The sequence below is a fragment of the Dermacentor albipictus genome, chromosome 3, assembly GCF_038994185.2.
Source record: "Dermacentor albipictus isolate Rhodes 1998 colony chromosome 3, USDA_Dalb.pri_finalv2, whole genome shotgun sequence".
NCBI classification, from domain to species: Eukaryota; Metazoa; Arthropoda; class Arachnida; order Ixodida; family Ixodidae; genus Dermacentor; species Dermacentor albipictus.
In genome coordinates, this window is record NC_091823.1 from 81,488,648 (window position 1) to 81,513,815 (window position 25,168).

Sequence of the window (25,168 nt, forward strand, 5' to 3'; positions counted from 1 at the left end):
ACACATGACCTCCCCAGTTCCACTTCTTCCTCTAACTTTCAACTATAGAATGTCAGCTGCACCAGGCCGTTTGCTCTATGTCGACCACTCTTCCCTCTTCCTGTTTGATCATTGTTACGACCGGGTGCGGGCGTCATTGTAATATTCACAAGGACAGCATTCAACTTAAGTTCCGAACCAGAATGAGCATTGAAATGTTGGCAAGTGGCATTCCGGCAGCAGGACGACTCCTCTCAAGGGCTCTCCCGCGCCGTCGCTGCGGAACTATATAGTGTTCAGAAGTCTGCATGTTTATCAAACGCTGTTTAAAGGGACACTAAAGGCAAGTATTAAGTCAAGCTAAAGCTATAGATTAGTGCTCGAGAATTTCTACGGCGTCAATATTATCGCGAACAGAGCCTTAATAATCGTGAAATTGAGGTAAATGCAAGACATGGTTAGAGACTCACCCGGGACATTCAAGTACTTGCCCGATGACGAAAGCACTCCTCAGTTAAATTCTGTGCACTAGCACTCAACCACTCGTTCCACAAAACATCCTTGTATTGTATTATAAGACGAAATAAAATGCTACTTGTCCAATTCTGTTTCACTTTTAGAAAAAAGGACTAATTGAAATTTCCCTCGACAACGACGCGGGCGGTCGATAGTTTCGTTTTCGCTCCACTCCGCGCCGCCCACGCTTTCGCGTTTCAGTAGTTAACGCGAAGTGCTACACTGGTTTTGCTGGCTCGCGGAACTCGTACAAACTGCAAGTAGCAGAGAATTAAACTTCCATGCGATGTCGCGGGATCTTCGAACGGTGTGCGCTACTTGACCGAAAAGAAGCTGCAGCGGCGAATCCACCGCTCTGTCGTGGCTCGGTGCCGCCGTCTGTCGGGCGCCGTTTTACTCACCTACGGCAGCGAAGAGCGGTGATGGCGTATGCAACGTCACCACTCTCCCGGTCGGGTGGCGGGAGATTTGAGTTTCGAAAAAGCTATTCGGACCCTTCAGATGCAATTTCCTCGTAAACTGAATCTCTTTTCGGCAAGAAACAAGCGTTACGAGGTTTCTGGAATGGTATTCAAACAGACCACGTCGACTTGCTGTTTGCCTTTAGTGTCCCTTTAATTGACAGCTTTCGTCACGAGGTGCGACGACAAGACGGTTCCCAAGATTCCTATGAGAATTTGCTCAAGAAGGCGTACAACCGCTGCAAGCAGGCCAAGCCAACAGCCACGGAGAGCCGGCTAACTAATTGCCGAAAAGAATTGGTGCTTCATGCCAGCCCAATAAACGAGCCGAAGTGCATCAATTGCGAGATGTGCCACTCTTTCTAGCGAGTCTGCTGTGCCGTTGACCTCTTCCTCGTATCGCAGGGACAATGAGGATTATATGTTCCCGCTGTATTCCTTTCGACGTGGTGCTCGGAGATGTAGGGTGCTCCAGTAATGATGTAGATGGTTGTGCTTCGACTTTCCTGCAACTACGAGTGCCCCTTAACCTGCAAATATGCACGCTGTAATGCACGCACTCACGTAAAAATGTTGCAGAGCGCGAAAGAAAATACAACTGATACCTGTACTGCAGGACCCATAACTGGGCACACGCCCGTACTGCTTATGTTTATTTTTCTTCTTACTTGGCGCTCTTAGCTCGCGGAGAGCGCCACCTGGTGTCCGAGCTGAGGCAGGCATTGGAATGCAAATAAACCTTTTTCTACACCTTGAACTTCCGATCTCCAACTTCTGACCCACAAGCCCTTCATTACGCCTATAATTTTCAGTTTCATCGGTCGTTCCGTAGTACAGTTTCTTCGCAGTTTTTTTTGTTATCACATGATATGGGCTGCAGTGCGGCCCAATATCTTGGTCGTGGTAGAAAGAACAAGCTGTATATAGTTTTCTTTTCAAGGACGTCAGTAAGCTGCCGTGCATATGCGCTCCAACCTATGTTTCTGATATTTTTTCTTTACCCCTGCTACTATATAGGGCGTTATTTATTGCGATAGCAGTCATAAGGAAACACACCAGGCTAACTGTCGCAGTCGTCATCGCCGCGAGGTTCCGTATAGACCTTTTTTGTCCACGCTGTGGCAGGAGTGCATTCATGACCCCAGAAAACTTCCGGTCATGCATTTCTGCCAGTCAAGTTAGCCAACAAAACGGAAGTATTTTGCGCATAGTTTACTGTAGGCACATATTCTTGATGTGTTTAGACACAAAGAAAGTGAGGCAGGTGTCGATCTCATGTATGGGCTCTTTTTGTCGCACTGAACAATAAAATTCATTTGTAGAACATTCCAACTTCACAGCAATACTTATGCCAGCTGGAGGATTCTGTATGGAAGGTTTATTACACACATATATATAGTTCGTTGTTCAGAAAGTCGAATTAAAGAAAACAGTGTTTCACAAGTAAACGCTAAGCTATTGAGGTATAACACCATGTATGTATAAGAACACAAAATTTATAAGGACACTGGAAACCAGAGCGGATTGCTTTACATACTGAAGAGGGTCACATATACACAGGGGGGCACCGGTTAGAGGTCGTGGAGGTTGCACACAAACCACTTTTTACGCATAGAACGCTAGCTAGCTTGAGCTGCAAGTATTCAGACAGGACCTCATTCAGTAGGTATGCCTGGGAGCCTTAGTATGGAACTACTGGGAACTACATCTGTCCATTCCTTAGTTCAAAGACACGGTTGTGCCGCCATCTCAGAAAGGCTTCCTCCCGGTATTCTACCAAGGAAAGTTTGTTGGTGTACCAATAAAAGCAGCACAGGTGGCCGTAAGCTATATATAGTGCCTTAAGCAAATCTATATTTGGATGCAAAAACACCAAATGGCCCATCGAGCGATAAAGCTGGCGTCTGTCCTCTGTAGCAGCGAAACGGCACCTAAACTCTCAAATGTCATTGGCTGCGACGCCATGTCACGACTGCGCCTCGGTGTATTTCCCATTGGCTGCAACGCCACGTCACGAGCTGCGCCTCGATGGAGCAAAGCGGGCGAAAGGGCACACTTGGGGAGGTATTCTGAAAGAGCCCACATATAGCGGTCACGTACATTTCGTCTGCTGCTCAAGTGCTGAATGGCTACAGTTGCTGCGCACGCGCCGCCCAGCCCACCGAATCAGAACTTCAACAGCAGATGAAATGCGCCAGTCCACTATGTGGACTCCTACAGAATACCTCCCCTGCAGCGCGTTAGCGCGCCAGGTGTTGCGTGAGGGGAGAGGGCATCGCCGTGACGCGTCGCCCGATGGGCAGCCCCGTGTCGGTGGCATATGAGGCGTTGGCACCGTTGCTGCTGCTTGCTGGCTCTGGCAGTACGTACCACTATGCATACATTACTCGCGGCGCAAAACTCGAAGGACCGCTCAGCACCGTTCAATTGGACATTAATGCTTTCGCATTCACAAGTCATCACAACTGCTTAGGTATCGTCGGAGTTCTTTTTTTCTGTTAGCTTCGCTTATTGACGCGAAGTATTCTTTGCCTTATTCTTGGTATTTTGCGGTAGGTATATAGGTATAGTTCCGGTCTCGCCTCACATTAAGAAAAAGAAGATCCACTCGTGTGACTGACATGGGAATCGAACCTCTGCCGTCGAGCACAGCAGCCGGGTCCCTCCAAGCACGCGCGCATGCTTATCTCGTTCCAAAGCCAGCCAGCTCTTTGAAATACTCGGCGCGGGCACCCCATGCCACTTCTTTATTTGTGACAGCTCGCGCTTTGGAGCGTCGTATTAGACTGCACTACCTCCGGGACTGACCCACTTTGTCCAGTACTTTCCTCGTAGCACCTTATGTAATACGTAGAGTCTGTGCGACGTTGTGCAGAATTCATAATCGCGCAAGTTAATCAAGTTTTACCGTTTCTTCGCCGATGTACAAACGTGATCGTCGTTTTCAAGTACGCAGCATGAAATAGCCATACGTACAAACGATTGTATAACAGCTACTCGCTGATGACGTAACAATTCATGTGTAGCTGAGGCTTGTCCGTGTACTGCCTATGTAGAACCCAACAATCGCAATTTAGTTGGCTCGCGTCGAACGCCTGGCGTAGAAATCATGACAGTGCCGTCATACGATCGTCTACAACGTGGTTGTCGCAGTGCTGCTGCCATGTATACACACACGTATACGCTCGCGACCCACACACAAGACTACTAGAATATAGAATAGAATTTATTGACAGGAAAGACAGAGAGGTCCACCTGAGCTATTGCGCTCTGGTCTGCCACTCTGCACTGGGGAAGAGGGAAGGGGAGTGAAAGTACTGGGGTGGCTGCTGCTGCTGCTGCTGCTGCTGCTGCTGCTGCTGCTGCTGCTGCTGCTGCTGCTGATGATGATGATGATAGAAGTGATGAGTGCTTATGTATATGAAACAGTTGCCTTGCTAGAGCCGCTCGTTGAGCTTGGTGCCCTGCAGAAACTTCAACAACCCTTTTCTTAGACGCATTGAAGTTGCAGTGTCAGGGACCGAGGATAGCTTCCTACGAAAGTGGTTGCCTGCCAGCGCTGGCTAGGAAACTTTCTAACGTACTTCCACGACTACTAAATTTACAGGAACACGGTGGCCCACCCCGTATCCTTGTGTAGAACCCCCAAAGATGCCAGACAGCGAGGTAACTGCAGAATGCTTCGCATAACATACATTCTCACAGCGCGCGGGATCCGCACATTTGTTGTTGTTGTTGTTGTTGTTGTTGTTGTTGTTTACCTGACTTTGAACCGTTTTGCGTCTTTAAACCAACTGTTTTCTCCGAAGAGATCACTCTTTGTGTCGCTGGCTTCATGATGAAATCTGATCATCTAGGACAAGTTGTATGGTTAATTCTGATAGCCCTATTAGCCAAAGTTAAAATTTTAGCTGGAGACAAGTAGCTTTTGAAACAACTTGAAACAATTAGCCCAGCGCTTGCATTAACAGAGCAACGCCATTAAGCTGTGAGCGGACTCCAGCTGACTCGGCTCTCTTTCCGAGGTAAAGGGCAGGCGCAATGCGTTTCAGGTGGGCGGAGGTTTTTTGTAATTCTGAATTCGTTACTGACTATACTGCGCGTGTAATCTCACGTGTGTAACCTCATCGATCGGAGTCGATGGTACAAATGGGCGAAGGGAAGTCTATTATTATTATTATTATTATTATTATTATTATTATTATTATTATTATTATTATTATTATTATTATTATTATTTGCTTTGAAAACTTATATGCACTTCAGACAAAAAGGAAAGAAAGGAAAGAGGAAAGTATGCGACACAGGTGACCGAAACTCGGAAAACCGTAAATACCGTAAACCGTAAAATTGAAATAAAGAAATGGTAAATTAATGGCGAGAAAAGTGGATGAAAAAAACAACTTGCCACAGGTGGGAAACGATCCCATGTCTTCGCATTACGTGTGCGGTACTCTTATCATTTATTGAATTCAATTAGTCAGTACAAGTAATTTCCCCTATGTTGTCCTTGGTGTCTCTTTGTTGGCTTGTTATGATACGATTGATAAAGGTCGGGCGCCTCGGTTAACCTACTTTGAACTGTTTCTGTTAAAATATTTGCGTATAAGTAAAGTTTCCTTTTATTAGCCCTAGTATTTACGGTTTTCCGAGTTTCGGTCATTTGTGTCGTATGCTTTCCTCTTTCCCTTTCGTCTGAAGTGTATACATGTTTTCGAACCGAATAATAATAATAATAATAATAATAATAATAATAATAATAATAATAATAATAATAATAATAATAATAATAATAATAATAATGATGATGATGATGATGATGATGATGATCTTCGCTCATTTGTACCATAAATTAGGACTGATTAAAATCAAGTCGTTATCGCTCTTGTCCCTGCTCAGTGCTCCGCACACAGGTTGGCGTTGCGCGCAACAGTGCGGCAACACAGCACGCCACTCGTGTAGAGCGCAACGATGTTGCTGAAACATCGTCATGGAAAGAGGAAGCGCTATGACGTCGGCCTGAGGCAACGAGATACTAATTTCAGCGCAAAAAAAAAGAGAAGGTTGCTTAAAGCGAATCGCTTTAATCGCGGCCTCCTCGCCTGTTTTTGTGCCAGGCAATCGGTGGTGGCCAGACTTTCACCGAGGATACACAGGCGCCGATGCAAGTGCCGATTTGAGGCGCACATGCTGTTGGCGCGGGAGCTTTTTTTAGACGTCTGTCGGTTTACGTGCTGTTTGCCGAGCTTCTCCCGACGCACTCACCAGATGTGTGCACGGCTGCGGGAGAGGATGGTGGCACGCAGACGCTTTTCCAAGCCGTGCGCTCGCGCCCCTACAGACCACAGTACGCAGGTGCGACAAATCGGCATTTATGTGCGTGTAGCCACGTACGCTATACCGCTACAAACGTGCTGGTTAACGACTCTGCTCTCTACGTAATTATGCAAATGAAACGAGAAAGGATAAATGTCCGCACTGCAACAAATACGCTTTCGAGGGCATCACCCCTTTAATAAAGCGAGCGGCTTTCTAGAACAGCATTAAGTACAGTTTTTTCCCTAGAACAGTACAAGATTGGAATTCGTTACCGGCATCTGTTTTTTCCTCACAAAATTTTTCTGATGCGTTACATCGTCTACTTACCTGATATGTATGTTTTGTATCCTTGTGCTGCTAATATTGTATAGTTTTATTCTTTTGGTATCCGTGTGCTGCTAATATTGTACAATTTTATTCTTTTGGCTTATTCTTTTGATATATGTGTGCTGCTAACATTGTATAAATTTTATTCTCTTGGTTATGTAACAACGTAAATTCATTCCTGCTTGGGCCAAGCAATGGCCTGCAGTATTCTGAAATAAATAAATAAATAAATTATTCGCTTACATTGACGATCATCGCGTCGACGGTTTCCGCACAATTAATTATTTTACGTATATAATTCTCGAACCGCGCGACGCGCGAACTGTCGCCCCGACGCAATGACAGCGTCGCGAGTGATTTATTTTCACCGCGGCGAGCAGCGACGAAGGCGCCTCGCCCACGGGTCGCCAGTGGTTCCGGCGCCCGATGGAGGGCGACTTCGAGCGCCTCCAGCCCGACGCGCACGACGACCCCGCGCTGGACCGAGTGGCGGTGGCCGCCGACCACGCGCTCACGCTGGCCAACGTGAGCGTGGCTGACGTCGGGTTCTACGTGTGCCACGACAACGAGGAACCGCCCACGCGTTACAGGATGGAGTACCTGCTCGACGGTGCGGCTCTTTCCCGTCCCGATTCGCGGCCGGATTTAGAGGGAAGAACAGTATAGAAGCGCGCCATCTGTTTGGACTGATAGGACATATTCGTTTAGCACTACTATATGTGTTTAAGTTCGGAAGAAATTGGTAGCTTACGGCTACATGGAAGAAACCAGAGAACGAGCACAAAGAGAGACCGGGCTCGGACTAAAGCCCCTCTGTTACTGAGAGCAAGCATTCTGGGCAAGTTGGTAATCAATTGCTTAAATGATATTGCGCGACATAAAAAAAAACGACACGGACGTGAAAGAAGACGACACACCAAGCGCTTGGTGTGTTGCGCTTGGTGTGTCGTCTTCTTTCACGTCCGTGTCGTTTTTTATGTCGCGCAATATCATTTAAACCCCTCTGTTACCTTTCCGGCAGCAAAGTTGCTGGACGCGCTTCCACTAAGGGGCTTTAGCTCGTACAAGGGCAACGGTATGTAGAACGGCAATATTGTTCTGAGGGTTTCTATATGTCGACGATGCGCTAATTCTTTTAAGCACGCCTGCTTTATAAACCTTGACGAACCATGAAGCTGGCTTTATTTAAGCCGCTTTTCTGCAACGAGGGGAAGACACGTTTTATACACAGGAGCTTTCTTCGCATGACTCGCTCCAGTTTTCGTATTTGCGCCTGGTTTTAGACACCGGATGTTCGTGTTGGCTTTTATGACTCTGCGTGTGCATATAGTCTAAGGGAGTCGAGATAGGGACCGCAAATATTCGCCGATAGGAGATGTCGCGCCCACAAGCAACGCAGATTAGCTTTACTCACTCATGGTAAGATTGGTGCAAGCCGCGTGGTTTCCCTTGCACGGTCCATGGCGGCGATTGCTGAAGCGCTGCTGCAGGACAATAAAGCAAGCAGCAGCCTGAGCCACTCCAAAGGGAGGTCAAGCACAAAGTGTTGCCTCAGATACATCGGATTTCCCACAATATCAATTAGACGATAGCGAACAGGTATACAACGTTATGGGTTCTTTCTGACCCATGGATACAAACTGCATGTGAAATGGCACAAGACTTGCCGCGGTAAAGCGGTGGCTATGACATTATGCTGCTGAGCACGAAGTGGCAGGTTCGATATCCGGCTACGCCCGTGGCCTTCCATGCAATGGGGGCAATATGCAGAAAACGCTCTTGTGTACCATGCGTTGGGTGCACGTTAAATTTAACCTCAGTGGGTCAAATTTAACACCAAGCCCTCCCCTGCGGCATTCCTCATACCGTCAGCGTTGCGTTGGGGTGCTAAACCGCATGAATACATGAAACAATGCGCCACAGACATCCTTCATGAAATTCTGCTGTCATGTGTGTGGTTGTTTCCCTAACGCAGCCTTTATTAGCGCGTTAAATAAGGTGTTTGTTACCTCTTTCTCCGCTAGTGTGTATCCACCATTGTGCACAATGAAACGAAAATGAAACGGCGACCCATTTGTTATTCGCGAGAATTTGCATATGCGGTTACGGCCACTAGGCTTAACGCCAGGTCACAGTCAGCGTACATGAAAAGTGCTGAGGCGAGCTTGTAAGGCAAGCGAAACTGAACTGTACGCCGGCATCGTTGGCGAGAACCAGCTCTGAGGCGTAATTAAACTAAAAGGATCGACATAGACATGCGTCGCTCGTTTCAGTTAGGGAAATTGAATCGTCCTTAACACTGACGCCATGTGAGTGATGCCAAGGTCGAAACTCTTCCGATGTTTACTATGTGCAGGGCGCTATCCCAACGAGCAAGCGTGTGCCTATAACGCAGAGCTTTCAATTGATAGTCGGCCTCCGTGGTTGTTCTTCACGGCGTCTATTTCTACGTTAGCCGCATATGGCGCTGTCCATTGCTTTGTGAGTGCGTATCATATTGTAGGTGCGTTATGAGTGACGCGTCCACACGGGGGTTTGGCAGCTCAAAAAAGGAACGTTGAAATGGTGCCAGGCGAGCAACCAATGATGACTGTATCTCGGGGTAAACGAGATGAAGATATTGCTGACATGCGTACGTAGATAAGACGTGGATGGGAACTTGGGCGGCGACACAAGAAACGAGCATTTCATGCCTTCATCAATTTCTACAATCGTGGGGAACGCCAGTGCTCGGGCACACGGTCGTACAGTGGGAACTTTTTCACCGAGTGCTGCAGCAGCGTCCCCCGTACGAGGAACTAATGTGGATGGAATCGCGGATCAAAGTCCAAGGCCTGTGCATTTTTTTTTTCTTCCTGCGGACCACTTTCTGCATCGATTTGCTTCGCGCAGTGCACCGAGCTCGCATATTAGAAAAAGAGAGTATCTGAGAAAGAGGGAGAAAAAAAAAGTTTAAAGGCAGAATGAAGAAGTGTTTATTTGTACCAACCTGCGAGGTCGCTATGCTGTGTCGTATGAGCGCATAGATCATTCGGTGTGAACAAAGCTCCTCTTTGGGGGTCCAAACGTGAAGTTCTTGATTCTTTTTTTTTCTCACCTCTGCATGGTCGGCGTCTGTCCTGTCTCCATGTTTCCAAAATGTCGCCTTCTCGCCGCAGTGGCCGTGCCAAGACAGACTGAGCCGCACACTGGTAAGCAGCATCCAGGGTAATCACTTTCATATTCGCACACGACAACGCGTGTACGTGCCCCTTTCTTGGGTGCTAATACTATATGTTTATGTCTGGGTTTGCACAGCGCGTAATATAAAGCGCTCTATACTGAGCTGTGCCAATAGCCTTTGCTACAAAGCTAAATACAATGCGACGTTCGGGGGAGATACGATTGTATAGTAGCGAAGGGCGCAATAAGGTCGTGAGGCTTTCTTCGCTCATCCGTTTGATGATGATGATGATGATGATGATGATGATGATGATGATGATGATGGCGATTATGATTATTATGATATGTGGTGTTTTACGGCGCAAGGGCCAGGTATGGCCAAAGAGCGCCACAATCCGTTCGAAATAAACACTAAAAACATCCCGCACTTGCACATATACGCTGAAGCTGGTACGTCGGGGAGCAGTGCAGCGATAATCATCCAGCACTCGCACCGGTTGCTTACGCTGTAGATAGTAAATCGGGGAGCACTGTGATGACAATTATAATTGTCAGCTTCAGCAGCAGCAGATACCGTTCTTAGTATTAAAAAGATGTTTCGGTCCCGAAACTGCAAGGCGATTTTCGGAGGCCAGCGGCAAATACAGAGAGCACAGAGCCAAAAGTACCGCCGGTTTCAGCGAAACCTGCGAAATATCAGCGGATAGCAATGAACGAATCATTCCCAATTACGAAAAATAAGAAATAATTATACACGTAAGCCGAATCTCTGACAAACAATTTATTCTGAACCGTGTTCATCAAAGTTCGCTGTTACAACCATAGCGTCCTATAAAGGTTACCATTCTAAACGTCATTACAACATGCGTTACCGTGCCATGGTACGCGTGACTTAGGAGCTCTGAAGGTTGCTTCATACCAAGGCTGACGTGCGAACAAATTGCCTCGCCCAGGGAGTAATGGTGGAGGCGCGAGCAAGGACGAGGCGAGGAGTCAGAAAATATAATTAACGCTTTATTGCACAATGTGACTAGCTGAAAGGACATCCATCGGCAGTAGCGCATGGATGTCATGAGCATGGGCAGGAGCGCAAGCGAGATGACACCATCTTCTCTTGTTGGTTCGGGCCGTGAGGTGCACATTTCTGGGCGTCAACTCGAGCTGGAGCGGCCTCCGCGAGCCCTTCGGCGCGTGCTCATTCCGAGAGCGAGTCGTGTACAGCGCCTGGGGAACGCAGTGGTTATGCTGACGTCTCCAGGTTGCGTACGTGCAAGACTTCACGTTAGTGCCACGTGTGATAGCAGCAAAACACACTTCAGGCCTCAGGCGGGCAAGTTGTCGGTACGGGACGCCATTGTCAAGTGACTCGCCTTTCTGATCAGCCTTGCGCTTTCAGTCGCCTTTCTGCGTATTTCTTGCTTCACTGCACTACCCAGATTTCATGCAAGGAAGTCAGCTTTCGGTAACTCCTTGAACGCTTACGAACGCCCTTTTGCATACTCCTCTCAAAGAAAACTAATCGGGAAGTAAAGTACCGCATGTTTGCGATACAAAAAGCCTTAGGTGAAATGGATGATAACGAATAACAATGAACAACGTTCCGCTCCTTGCTGCTTATGGCGCTCATCTCGCTTCTGTGGTGGTGAAGGCACGCGGTGAATGCCAAATTACGCTCACTACACTTGTCAATAATCGGGCGAGACAGTTTAGTTGACATGGTAGTGAGCACAGTGACAAAGTTTCTCACTTCTCCGTTTCCAGGTGACGAGCAGCAATACAAGAAGTACCTGGAAGAGTTGCAAGAAGGCTACGGTATGATGATTACAGTTTATCCTGCCGCTCATCACTGCGTAGCTCACGGGAAATTGCGCAGTTTGAAGGAGAGACGCAGTGAACATCTTTCTAGAATGCACACGCACACATACACACAAAGTTAGATATACGCCTATATGGCTGCTTGACTACTCTGCGGGCTCCTACCGACGTCCTCTTACAAAAACAACTTGTTATAAATGCCAGCCACTGATTTTTATTTTTCACGTTTGATATTCTGTAAAGCTATGCACGCCTGTTTTCTTTATCACATATTTTCTTGCTCCCTGTTGATCGTAAACGATTGGGTGTGCACCCGTTATTCCCTTTTGTGATTTGGTAAGAGACGAATACATATGTCATGCGGTTCATCCATGGTGATGAATTTTAGTTGTTGCTTGAATGTCTTTCACAGTGCCACAGAGAGGTTTCTTAGCACTGTCTCGCTGCTTGTGGTAGATTTTAGTCTGGGACCCCTTCGAGAACGTTTCTGGCAGAAATAAAACTGTATTGAACGGGATAAATGAACACAAAGTCCAATATTAACTCAGCTTTGAGAGGAAGCTTTAGGGCGGGGTTTCCTGTTTAAATATATGGGAAAGAAGAAATATTTTTCTCGGCAGCCACTGCACCGAATTTGATCAAGTTTCTTGCGTTCGAAAGAAGAAGAATTCAGTGACTGTTGGTAGCGAATTATTTAGTTCGTCAATTTTAATAACGATTGTTGAAAATCGCAAAACTTCAGAAAACGAGCCTATCAAGTTTACAACTCTGTAACTTCGAAACAAAAAACGATATCACAATTCTGTAAATCGCATCTAATAGTACATCAAAAGCGGACAAAGTTGATGCATTATACATAGGTTTCAAATGGTGAACAGATATGTGAGCAGGACTTTTGCAAAACCGTTGTAAACAATGTAACAAATTCATGTAAGACATAAATTGATATCTAGCATTTGTCCGCTTTGAATGCTATAGCGAATGCAGTTCACAAAACTGCGATATCAGTTCTTGGTGCAGAGCTACGAATTCGTAAATTCCGTGCTTCTGTCTTTTCACTTACCACGTTTTGAAAATTGCTGTTCAAAACTCAGGCCCTAAATCGAAATTCCGCTTCCAACAGTCACTAGAATTTAGCTTTCTATCTCAGATGCGACAAAGTTAATTAATATCTGCCCAGTGGTTATCTCATAAAAGCGTTTCTGCGCTTTACTTGTATTTGAATTGGCGGCATCGGAGTTGGGCCCGAGCTAAAAGCTTCCTCTTAAGAAACTGGCAATCGGCAATGCATGTTCTGATTTTCGGCAGGTTGCAAATATCTGCACATCATATAAGTAACTAACAGTAAAATATACGCATAAGCAGTATATGTACGACTAACTCTCAAGCTAGGTGGTCCATTGTGCTGAGAAGAAATTTAGCGGGTTTATTGATCGCACCGACAGTGAGTGAGGCACCCAACACCTAGGCATTGATAAGTAGCGATGCTAGCAAATTCATCTGCATCTTCCCAGATGACGTGAAAATTTGTAAATCTCATGAGTGCTTTCAACGTGTGCCACTTTGAGCAACACGAGGAACCGTGGGAAGTTCCTCATCTGGAATGGTTATGTACTTTTTCACGCCTGCGTGGCTGCATGAAAGCTAACCGGCAGCGTGGCACTGTCGATGTTTGTGTGCCAGAGAAGCTCGACCTCGAGGGCCCTTTGCAACGGTACGGCGTGGTCACGAGCTGGGATGATTGGCAGCCTTGCGACCGATGCGGCGAAGTGGGACTGCGCAAACGCTACGGACGTTGTCAGCTGCGCACCAGCATTAACGCCCTCTACATGCCTCCGGGCGCCCAGGTGAGTTGAAAAGAGAGAGAGAGAGAGAACGCTTTATTATTAGTTCTCCCTTTGTTAAGTGGTACTGATCGGGGAACGAAGTCTTCACCAAGCGTTTGTGATCAAATCATGAGTTCAAGGGGGGTAACGCAGTGGAAACCCTCAGTCCAGGGCGTCCAGGGTCTCGCTGACGGCGCACTCCACCGCGGCGCTGACGAAATCCTCCAGACAGCGTTGCACTACCGGCTGCCTGGGTCATCTACTCGGCGGTGGGCTGGGTGCGAGTTCAGTGGGCGATGAGATAGTTGGTGTAAGATAGCACACCCAGAGAACGTGCGGGTCGTTTCGGAGATCTCAACAATGTCCGCAGGGCGAAGGGTACCTCTTTGAGAAAGATACGATGGAGGTGCATACGTCCGAAGATGAGCAGTGAGTTAGCTTGTGTTTGGCGAATGAGGGCGAGGACACGGTTAACACGATTTGATACATATACAGCGCTCGGCACTTGTACAGTCACATCTCTCTTAAAGAGGTCTACTATGAACAAAATCTTGAGAAGGAGCTTGAATCATTTCATTGTGTTGGTAAGGGGGACGCAAGGGGAAGGAAAGCAAGGATATAATGATGGCGACGACGACGACGATAGTGATGCTGATGTAGGAATTAAAAGAGACGGGAACTTGTGCAATCGAAGAAAGAAACCTTTCCTTAAAAAATATGTAGTTTACATTCTTCTAACCAATTTACAGCAAGAGAGAGAAAGAGCGTCGAAATTCAGGTCACCTGCCCAGTTTCGAACAAAGGTTAGCTGTCCAAATGCTCCGAAAGGAACGCAGCTGACTGCTGACCGGGCGCATAGTGCCCGGTGAGAACACAGTCGTCGTGCTCTAGACAACTGACTGGAACTTGAATGATGGCGTAGCTTTTTCCGTTGTCCAAAAGTAAAAGGAACACGGTACAAGAGGCTCTGAATGCAGATAGTGCATACATGCGCATTTGCGTATCGGCAAGAGAATATTCACTGTCATAACTATACGTTACACCGCGAGAAGTACTTTTAATAGTTTAGTTTTCGATGTTAAGAAGACGGTTAATCTTGCTGAGCAGCAATGCAGCCTTGGCATGTAATGTTTGATATCTGATTCACTACAATATGTACTGGCTAAAGATAACCTGTCCTTGAATTGCACGACAAAGCGACACCCGCCGATGTCGTCTGCATTATTCTGCTTTGTCTTCTTGTAGAAAGCTTATCACAAGCTGGCTCCTCGCTTCGTGAACTAACATCACGATTTTAATTGCTGAGCGCTGTATATAAATCGGTCCTACCCCACATCACGTACAAACTTCGTATGGATTGAGCAATGACAGTCCGCTTGAATTCATATGCGTTGAAGCCAGCAGGCCGATCACGTCGGAGACCAGTAGATCAAAGTAAAGCGTTCCAGAGGTGTCCACAGAAACAGCTACGCATGTGGGTCCTGTGCCAGAATCACACAGTTATCATCAAAAGAATTTGTTCACGGGCTACATAGTGCGTACATTGTTCTTCAAAACTGAGTTTCTGCAGAGCAAACAAGACATAAAGAAACACATACGGATACACACCGCACTTGTATAAGACTACCTTTCTAAGACATGAAAAAACGAAAACAGAAAGAGACGTTGCTGAAGCAACGGACATTAGGAAAGCTGGTGATCGCTGCATCAGCGCCACTAGCGTAAATATTAGCGATAAAGAAAAGCAGCTATAGTTTCTGAGTGTTCGGCTGTGCTGTTTCTTTTTATAACACATCTGTGTGTATAAACGTTAGTTTGACGATTCCAAAATAAAGTAGGTGGAAGGAAGTCAGCGGCCGTCTAAGTCGTTCGTGTCCTTGCACAAACTCAAGTTTCCGAGAACAGCTGCCATCGCCATTTACACACACTAACGAGACTCTTTCGCGTGAGGGCAATCATTGGATAGGAGTGTCCGATCTTTCCGATAAAATGAACTCTTTAAAGGTCTTATACATCAAGTAGGTTGAGTTGTGACGCAACATGCATACTCAGTCTCAAGCGAAGTTCTTGCGCTTGATTCGTGTTCGCAGTTTCCGCTGAACATCACCGTGCCGATGATGGGGCCAAGCTGCAGGTCTGCGCTGCTTCGCCGATACGCCATCTCGCGGCAGCTGTTCGCGTTTCCGGACTTTGTTCAAACCGAATACTGCCAGGAGCCATGCGGTGGGTCGAATTTCTTCGGTGTATGTAGCCCTTTCGCCGTATGGCTGAAGAAGCTGATAGCCTGAAAGGGAGCTCGACAAATGGTTAACGATGCAACAGCTAAACATTTTCGTGTAATTGAAAAGCATTTACTCATTTTTCAGGGGTTGTTATGTTTAGCTACGACAGTAGTGATATACAGCCGCGCACATGGCTTCAGGAAAAATAGGCGTCCCTGTTGCAAGTGTATGTAGAAGTGTACATACATAGATTACCGCTATTAAAACGGCTTGCAGAAAAAGTCAGCTTAAAGCGTAAGCGTCAAGCGATCAAAAAAACCTCACTTCCTCCACAGCAAACAAAAAAAAAAGGTGGGGGGGATCGCGAAAGAAAGGGAAAAGAAGCATAGGGAGTCATTACAAAGAATAGTAAACTGGACGAGTCGGTACTCGTTCATGTTTTAAGGGTAACACTATAATTGACGGGACGAAAGAAAAAGACACATTATGACGGACAAAGTATAACTTTCAGCTGACATATTTTATTAGGTAAAGGTTTATATATGTTATATGCTGACCCACGACTCACTATAACAGCAGGCAAAATAAAAAAAGGACAAATATAATTGGTGAAGCGCGCACTGCGATAGCCGCGAAGCGAAAGAAAGATGCAGGACTTTTTCGTTGTCATCGAATATCTAAAATAGCTAATTGACAGTACAAAAGGGTTATCGGTGGCTGGCGCATGCACATATTTAGACTGATTTTATTTCTTCTATATTTTTTTTCTGATATATAAAATACAAAGCTTGCACAGAAACATCAGTCTAAATGTGTGAGCCAGTCGTCGATGAACCTTTTGGACTGTGAATTAGTGTTTTCAGATCTTTGATTAAAACGAAACAGTGCGGTTGGTTTCTTTATTCCGCTTCGTCGCTATCGCAGTGCACTCTATACCAATCACGTTTGTTATTTTCTTCTTTTTGCTCTTTTGGTTCCTGTTATAAGTAACTCGTGCAGTTAGCATGTGACATAGATAAACGTATATCTAATAAAATCTGTCACTTGAAAGTCAGAGCTATGTCGGTCGTATTGTGTCTTTCTTTCGTTCCGTGTCAGATGTAGTCATATACCCTTAAAACAAAGCAAGCCAGAACACTTCTTCATTAAAAATAGTCAAATTGCGTACGCAAATACTTTTATAGGAAAAATATTTTATGGGAGGTAGACTTGTAGACTAATTAGCACGTTTGTATCGGAAGGGCTTGGAGCCATTAGACTAAGTGTGACCACGACGTTTACTGTGAAAAGAGCAGGGGGAACAATATTTCAACGGGTCGTACAATGAAGTTTTACGTGAAAACTTGAGAAAAATAACGAATTAGTTGCATCACTTCAGTGCAACGGCGAACGTTTCGGAATAGCGAAGATGCTTCCACGACAAAGAACATTGTCACAAACCAGTGCTCAGTCACTGACAAACAATGGAGCAGACATCAATCCATGCGTGAAAACTATAGTTGTATATGTCTATAAATAAGGGAAACGTTCGAGTTTAACTTCTCGCAAGGCAGATTTGCGCAGAAGCCATGGTTATATTGATCTTTCCCCGTTTTATTTTCCTTCTGGCATAGAAAGATGACTGCATAGCTGCGCAGTCGATTATTTCGGCCCTTGCGAGATCGCAAGACTAGGTAGAATTATCAGAAAGTCGAATTAACCAATAGCCACAAAATGAAGAAAATAACATTTTTTTTATTTCTTAATGTAGTCTGTCATTGTTGACAGGCTACGTCAATACAGCATTACGATAACTCTACATAGTGTCGTCAGCCAGTGGCCCACAAATCGGAACAGTGATCGTCGGCGGTGACAAAATTCTCAAGAAAGACGTCGCCCAGGGCAGAGAGAAAGTTGTCATCACTGCGGTACAAGCTTCCGCCGTTACCGTCTTTGCCTAGAGAAACAGCAGTACCGTCTGTTGAATTTCTTGTGTTTTCAAGCTTTTAGTCATCCCTGCTTGCGTGAGGGGGTGCCGGTGGGGTTGGGATCAGCCGAAGCGGCATGTTGTCGTGTTCAAACTAAACGAGCTTCCTTCCGTATCAATTTATGGATTCTTGCCGGAACTTTCCACTGCGTTCGAATTAAGCGACAAGTCGAGTTAACCGGGTTGAAGTTAGTAGGAGTCGACTGCATTTAGTTTTTGAATGGTTCCAGACGAAGAATTCCAGGCGAAGCACACCATGTCACCGACCAACAAGTCTTTCTTCGGTCAGATGAGCATTGAGAAGGCCGAAGACGAGGAGACTGCCGAACTGGATGTCGCCGAGTTCAAAAGAGTTGAGCGGCCTGGAACGAACATCAAGCTCATCTGTCCTGGGTAGGCACAGTGTATACGCTTCGTATGCATCGCTTTCTTTGTAAAAGAAGCATGAAACATGCTTACCATTCGCGTAAGTGTTCGCGTGCCCTTCAGGAACCATGCAAGCACTTGCGATGGCAGCTTAGTGCATCTAAATGAAGAATATTGCTGGCTGTCCATTGTCGGCGGTGCGAATTACTGTAGGATTTTTTTTTGTTGAAAACAATGCCGTTTAAAAAACTTGTTTCCACTGCACAAGTGGAACATATCCACCGTGCACCGATCGGCCAAGAATTGGGCAGTTAGCGCAAAGTGATCAAGCAATTTTAGAACATAATAACTGTCGTACTGGGGAAACACGTGTTATTGCACGGTTCTCATAGTGAAACGGTCATCATATTGTATTGAATAAAAAAGTATATGTTATAAAAATAATAATAACAACAAATTTACTCTTTCTTTGGGGGGGGGGGGGGGAGGCGGAGGTGAAGCAGGCGATGTGAGTCACGAACAAAGCCTTGCATTCCATTGCAAACATTCCGGTGGCTGTATACCTCAATGCGGAAGCTCCAAAGGAAAGCATGGCGGGAACATTCATGCCGGGGCCCAGCTTGTTCATGGGGACCTCGAGAAATCTTATTCGTGAGGAAAATCGCCGGCAAGCAAGCGGAAAGTGGTCAATTGTTTCCGGTTTACCGCAATGTATACACGAAAGAGATACCGCCAAGCCAGACCTGTGCAAGTATACATTTACTGTTGGACAAATGAAAACGAAGAAAGTGCAAGTGAAAAGGAGCCAATTGATGTAATGCTTGCAAACGCTTCGAGCCTCTGTGCGTTGTAAGAGATGGCAAGTCGGTGGGAACAGCTACTGATGAAAGCTACAGCCGAGAATCCTGCTAGATAGATAGGAATAAAATCAGGAAGTCTCATCTAAAAGGGCCAATCCAGATAAGGAGAAAAAAGCTACTACACCGGCTTTTTTCATTACTCTGTAAGGCATGTCACTATTATAGCGTTCGTCTGAAGATGTCTCAAGAAGTGATAACCCGACAAGTCATAGAGAATTCATGAGAAAATTGGCATTGTTTGGTAAGACATTATCAAAAATAATTTCAATGGGAGTCAGTAACATCGAAGTCTGGTACTGCATTTTTTTTTCTTTTTTGCATTCAAAGGCTCGAGTGACGCCTGCTCAAAAATCATTAACCCGCCGTGGTTGCTTAGTGGGTATAGCGTTGGGCTGCTAACTGGGCTGCTAGTTGGGCTGCTAGTTGGGCTGCAAAGGGGTCTTTGAACGCTATCACATTCCACTCTTAAAGGCGAAGCTTAAGCGTCCTCCAAATGTTTTCATTTCTCTTTTGCGGGTTTACGCGTCTTTATGGCGAAAGGTGGCCATATTATTCACATTTGCACTAGTAAAGGTACCCCCCCCCTCATTTGCATAGAAAAGTTACCTTGGGTTGGGCACCCCCCGAAAAAAAAATTATGGGTGCTTGTCTGGCGTAAAGATTAATGCTACGACGGCAAGGAATAGAGCTTATTAAGTAATATATTAAATCAGCAAGCCGGCGCACTTCGTTCCTCGTCAGCGCTTCTTTGTGCCTGCGGATGACGCGCTGGCTTCGCTTCGTTTGACTTCGTTCTTTTGTCTTTCACGCGCCGACAGCGCGCCTTGCAGGACGTAGGCGCCGGACAGACAAGCGCGGCGGTATACAGTGGCGGCGGCGGCGGTGAACGACTCTTTTGGAACGCCGCCTGTAAGCATGCAACGCCGCCCCGCTTGTCACAGTGACGTCAGCCGCAAGCTGGCTGCGCGTTTCAACTTCCTTCTCTTCTGCTGCGTCCACAAGACCGATGCCGAAGGCGCTCAACGTGGCGGTGTATACGTTGGGGAGCCTTGATGCACGCGCACGTTCAACGCGCGCAGACGCGCGTGCGTATATGAATGCTCCCTATGTGGGCGCGTCGGAGAGAGAAGCGATTCACCTACCGACACAGCCTTATAACGAAAAATTCAAATTAATTTAGCGGCTGTTTACACGTCGCGAAGCCCATACACGGGCCACGAGAAGCGCTGGAAGTGGGAGGCTCCGGAATAATTTCAATCACGTGGGGTTCTTTAACACGCACCTATACGCCTAAGCGCGCGAGCTTTTTTTTTTCCCCTGGTATTCTGCCTCCCCCTCCATCGCGGAATGCGGCCGCCATGGCCGCGACTCGAACCTACAACCTCACGCTCAGCCGCGCAGAACGCCATAGTCACTGAGTCATTGCGGTGGGTCGCCTTTGAATGAATGGACGAAGTAATCTCTCAATCAGCTTATAACCTGAGCTGCAAAATTGTCCTTTGCTTTTACGTTTTAATGTACGGGAAGCTTTCTCGGAAGATGCGCGTCCACGTGATGAATTAATGAAACATCGATGAATGCTAGCACTAGTGTACGTATAGATCTTGCCGTCGAATCAAATTCTCATCGCCACTGCACCAGTTGCAAGTGCTTATTAGAAGCTGCAGTAAAATTAAGTAAGCGTCAAGAACAGTGAGTTATGACTACATGGCTTAGTCGCGTAGGTCCATACGTGTGCGTGTCCATACGTCTTTCGCGTGTGGAAATCTGCGTGACTGTTCTTGCAGTGCTTTCTGTGCTTTCCCTTGATTCCACTTATTTATTCTGTGATGAAAAGCCTAAAGGTGCATGCGAACATTTCTTTTCAATTCATTAAAAAAACAAGTACTGCGAGAACAATAACGTGTCTAGCAGAATCTACAGTTGGGTGAGCTGGTGAGTGATCCTCATAAGTGGCAGCAACACACACACACAAAAAAAAAACGTAAAAACATACGTGTCATTCTTTTTTGTACTACTTCACTGCTATTTATGCTATTCTTACACGCGAAACTGTTTCAGCCAGGTGACCGTGAAGGGGAAGCAACGACCACTAAGACGACAGACGGAACATCAAAGGGGAAGGCAACATAGCACGAGTCTGTGGAGAACTACTGGGAACAATAAGGAACATTACAGGTTCAGAGTAGACTGGACCTGTACGGCTTCTGTAAAATGACCGCGTGTGTAATAACGCATGCCTCTCGCGAGCTATGGCCCCGGCCTGGCTGTATTCATAATGAATTACCTGCCAGGGCTATACCAACACAGCTCATTGGCTGTTGGCGTGCTCCCGCATTCAATATTTACATACCGCAGGTCAAGCTTTCTTTCCTCTCAAATCAACACCAGTCCTGGCGCAAATGGATCAGCCTCCTTGAGAACTTGTACGAACATAGTGGAGGGAGGAGGAAAGAGAAAAGCATAAGGCAGGGAGGCTAACCAGAATAACGTCCGGTTGGCTACGCTACACCGGGGAATGGGAAAGGGGAAAACAAAGATCATCGGGAGAGAGAGGAGGGAAGGAAATTGAGGTGAGTTCGCTGAGGCGTGTGGTCTTACAGAAATTTCAACATAGTAAATCATTCTGGTCCGGTACATAAGACGATATGTGCTTCACCAATATGTGACTCCGAACCTCGAACGAAAATAAACGCCTACCACTCTCTATCTCGAACCCACGTTCGCGCTTTCGCAGCGTGTCGGGCCCCGGCGTGGCGGTGACGTGGTTCCACAACGGCTCCAAGCTTCGCCCCACGTGGAGCCGGGTGTCTCTGAGCGCTGCGAGCCAGGAGGTGTTGTTCAAGCCACTCAAGGAACGCGACGCGGGCATCTACGAGTGCACGGTCATGGGCGTCAAGATGGGGCACCTCGAATTGTACGGTACGACGCCATGCGACGCACCCGTGTGCTGCAGTGAAGCGTGCTCTGGCGCGCGAATCTGTCGTCAGCTGCGGTGCGACATGCATACGGGGGAATGGATCGCGCGCCGAAACGCAGGGGACGCGCGAAAACGATAAGTTAAATACAAACGAAAGACGACCTCCCCGTCTTGTACATACTATAATTACCATCCTTGGAGAATTTCAGAGGTGGTTAGCATCTCCTATAGACTCCAAGTGCGATCTGCGTTGGAAGCAACATATAACAATAAGAGTTAATTGTGGTGTGGAATTACTGCACAATTTGGATGCGTTTGTTTAGTAATGGATCACTATGTGCGCGCGCCGTCATTTGCTCGCTCACTCCGACGGGTATAATTGACTCGTGACGTGCCATTTCGACATATTATGCACTCGATCTTGGACAAAAACATCTAAAAATGTTCTCAATTTAGACGTTTAAAGTACGCTTACCAAAATCGCTTCAGTGAGTACCCAGAGAGAGACATGGAGTGAGACACGGAGCGAGACACGGAGTGCACTGTCATCGCAGATAAAATATATACTGCAGAATAGTCCAGCTTTCCAGGCGATTTACGTACACCTATACGTTATCTTTTGGGGAAAAAAATAATCTATTCACGTCCTTGTTTAGTCGAAAACGTCCTACATGTTCACAAGACCTTTTTTATGTTTTATGGATCGAGCTGTATTGTTTAGCTTTGCTATATATTCGCCACGAGAAAGATGGTCAAGCGAATATGAAAATCGGTTTCTTCGCCTGCCATGGACAGCATGCATTTTATCGCGGCTTTGCTTACTGCAGATATGTATACTTGGCACAGTTGCTTGAGTCAACACCGTTTAATATTTTTTTTTTTTTACATACAGTGCTCCGTAAAAAAAAACATATTTTTAGCGACAGCGCTACATAATGCAGAAAAGTTTATATATATAGCTGTGTCCCTGCGCGAAAACAAAAGGAACATTCATCCCGACAACGTGCAGTGCGGCGAGAGCGCTGCAGATGCGACAGTGTTTTATGAATAGCCACCGCCACATGAGCAGTGAACGAAAGAATAGGAGATGTGCAGTGAAGAAACTGTGGAGATATAGTTGTGTACACTTATTGTGCTCTTACGATTGATAAGCGAGAGTACGTGGTTACTTTTGCCATGCTAATGATGTTCTTTTTTAACACATTGCGCCTCGTCTATTTCGCTCTGAATTTGTGTATTTCTTAGTAAATTCTTAAAGTGCTCCTGACGAAATCCCCCTCTTTGTTTCGCATATATAATTATTGTGCTCGTTATTTTTCTGTGGCACTTACAGTGAGGAAGGCAAAAGAAATAAGAGGTCAGTAATTGTTCTGTTCTTTCTCTCGTTTTCTTTTTTAACTACCGTGGGCGCTTGGGGCATTCACTTGCACGGCAGAAGCACAAAGCTATTATGTTCGGCCTAATTGCTGATAATTATCGGGCTCACTGTTGTGACGCTCTTGCCTCCCCAATTCAGGCAGCGTAGTGGCGAGGGGAACGAAATGGAAGAAATATTTCACCGTGTGTGTGTGCGCGTGCGCCTGCTACAGGGAACAAGGAAGTAATTATGTTCTCCGAGAATTTTACAACCACCAGCTGGTTCGCATAGACTGAAATGCGTACAGCACCTGCTCTAAATATGGCTTCCCAAAGCGCACTTTTGAGGTGCACACACACACACACGAACTCTTCGACGGGTAGCCATAGTAGCCATAGCTTCGTTTGTGTTGTTCGCGTTCTTATGCATATGCACTGTAAATAATAATAAGGGTGTAAATGTGACTATAACTCACATTCTTACACCCAAGAAGTGCGTAAGGGTGGGAGTTATAGTTACATTTACACCCTTCTTCACTTTTAAGAGTGTAAGCTGTCACAATGTGGATGCGAGTAAGACTGACAGTGCAGTAACGGAACCGCACACATGAAACCTTGCGCTCATACACAGAAAGCCTCGTTTGACATCGGCGATGCCGCAGCTGGCGAATACAGGAGCTTACACCCTCGATGGCAATGCAACATCCAGTGCAATATAATGCAGGGGTTCTTTGCGTAAGAATTCACGCTCGTGCCTTCAAGGCAGTGTCGTTCGTTATTGGGAAACACGTAAAGTGGACGTAATTCGACGTCAGAGAGGACAGTTTCGCAGTAAAAGAATACGAGAGGGAAACGTGACGTTCATTCCTGCGCGCGCTGCATGTATACAGCAGGCTTTATCACTATGGGAACGTGGCGGCATATACCACGTATGGATTTGTTTAAACTTCCCCCTTTTGGCTCCGAACAGCCCTGTTGGTTTCTTATATTAACCCAACATGTAAATGTAAATTCGCCGAATGCATTGAGATTCATCCTCCAATTTCCACCATGGCACTCTTTTCATAACATTAGAAAGTTGTCAAATATCATCCACTTTCGGTGACAACTTATAGATTTGGGTTGGGAAATAAACCGCTGTTCCAGCTCAGATAGAATTTGTACAGATGCTGCAGGGGCAATTACGCTCGCTCACTTCCGCGACGGTACCGCTGATGCGAATTTACTTCAATATCGGCGTCTCTTGGAAACCATGTTTCGGAGCAGCGGAGGCACAGAGTGCAGGCGCAGTGCAGGTTTTGTGGGCCGAGCTCGTATTTAATTTCTGGGTTGTAATCGACTTCTCATATACGGTGGAATTAAACTTGCAGCTATATAAGGGTGGGTCCAGCTCAGGCAGTACACGGGAAGTCGGAGATATTTCTTGGAGATGGCAATATGCCCAGCAATGGTCTTAAATAGGCAGATGATGTTGGTGAGCGAGTGACTTTTTCTTTTTTTTTTCTGTTGCTTCCATCGACTTCACCTCGAAGTGCTGGGCATGTCCGACGCCTCCTGGTTCACGCTCGTCACCGTACTGGCAAACTTCTGCGCATACCTAGCCGTCGTGTCCGCCAACTGGAACCAGCACTACAAGAGACTCGAGATACAGGATTACCTGGCCACGAAGAGGGCCGAGAGGCAGCAGGTCTCGTGAATGGAAACAGACGTCCAGGCGTGCATTGTCGACTAAGCTCCTGTTCCCCTCACCGAGGACTGGACGGAGAATTAAAGACGAATTGAATGATATCTGCGGTACGTTTTTGTATGGTCACACGGGCAGAAAGTAGCGGCGTTCTAAACGCGAACTATCAGTACACATGAACGACGAATGTATGTAATACCCCCCCCCCCTCCCCACTTCCACTTCGCTTCTCAGGAGTCCACAATAAATCACCATTCATCGTCAGCGATTCGCAACGGCAACCAGTAGACAAAGACGGCCTATCTGATATTTCATGAATGAATTCTTGTATTCAGAAAAGGGAGGACCGAAGGGTGCCGGCCCCTTGGAGTAGTATAGGAGAGGCTATT

The 25,168-nt window shown here is 46.4% G+C and overlaps 1 protein-coding gene across 4 annotated transcripts in view; it reads left to right on the forward strand.

Moving 5' to 3' along the window:
* LOC135898850 (uncharacterized) overlaps window positions 1–24,883 on the forward strand; it is a 30,377-nt gene extending 5,494 nt beyond the window's left edge. For 3 of the 4 annotated variants that reach the window (XM_065428015.2, XM_065428014.2, XM_065428012.2), the window contains exons 3-11: window positions 6,983–7,212; window positions 9,761–9,793; window positions 11,526–11,576; window positions 13,263–13,426; window positions 15,496–15,628; window positions 17,824–17,986; window positions 21,557–21,741; window positions 23,073–23,096; window positions 24,628–24,883. In XM_065428015.2, the coding sequence (XP_065284087.2) occupies window positions 6,983–7,212; window positions 9,761–9,793; window positions 11,526–11,576; window positions 13,263–13,426; window positions 15,496–15,628; window positions 17,824–17,986; window positions 21,557–21,741; window positions 23,073–23,096; window positions 24,628–24,791 (1,147 nt within the window). In that variant the 3' untranslated portion in view covers window positions 24,792–24,883. The remainder of the gene's footprint in view (window positions 1–6,982; window positions 7,213–9,760; window positions 9,794–11,525; window positions 11,577–13,262; window positions 13,427–15,495; window positions 15,629–17,823; window positions 17,987–21,556; window positions 21,742–23,072; window positions 23,097–24,627) is intronic. The other variant, XM_065428013.2, reaches the window with a different exon arrangement.
* The last annotated feature ends 285 nt before the right edge of the window (window positions 24,884–25,168 follow it).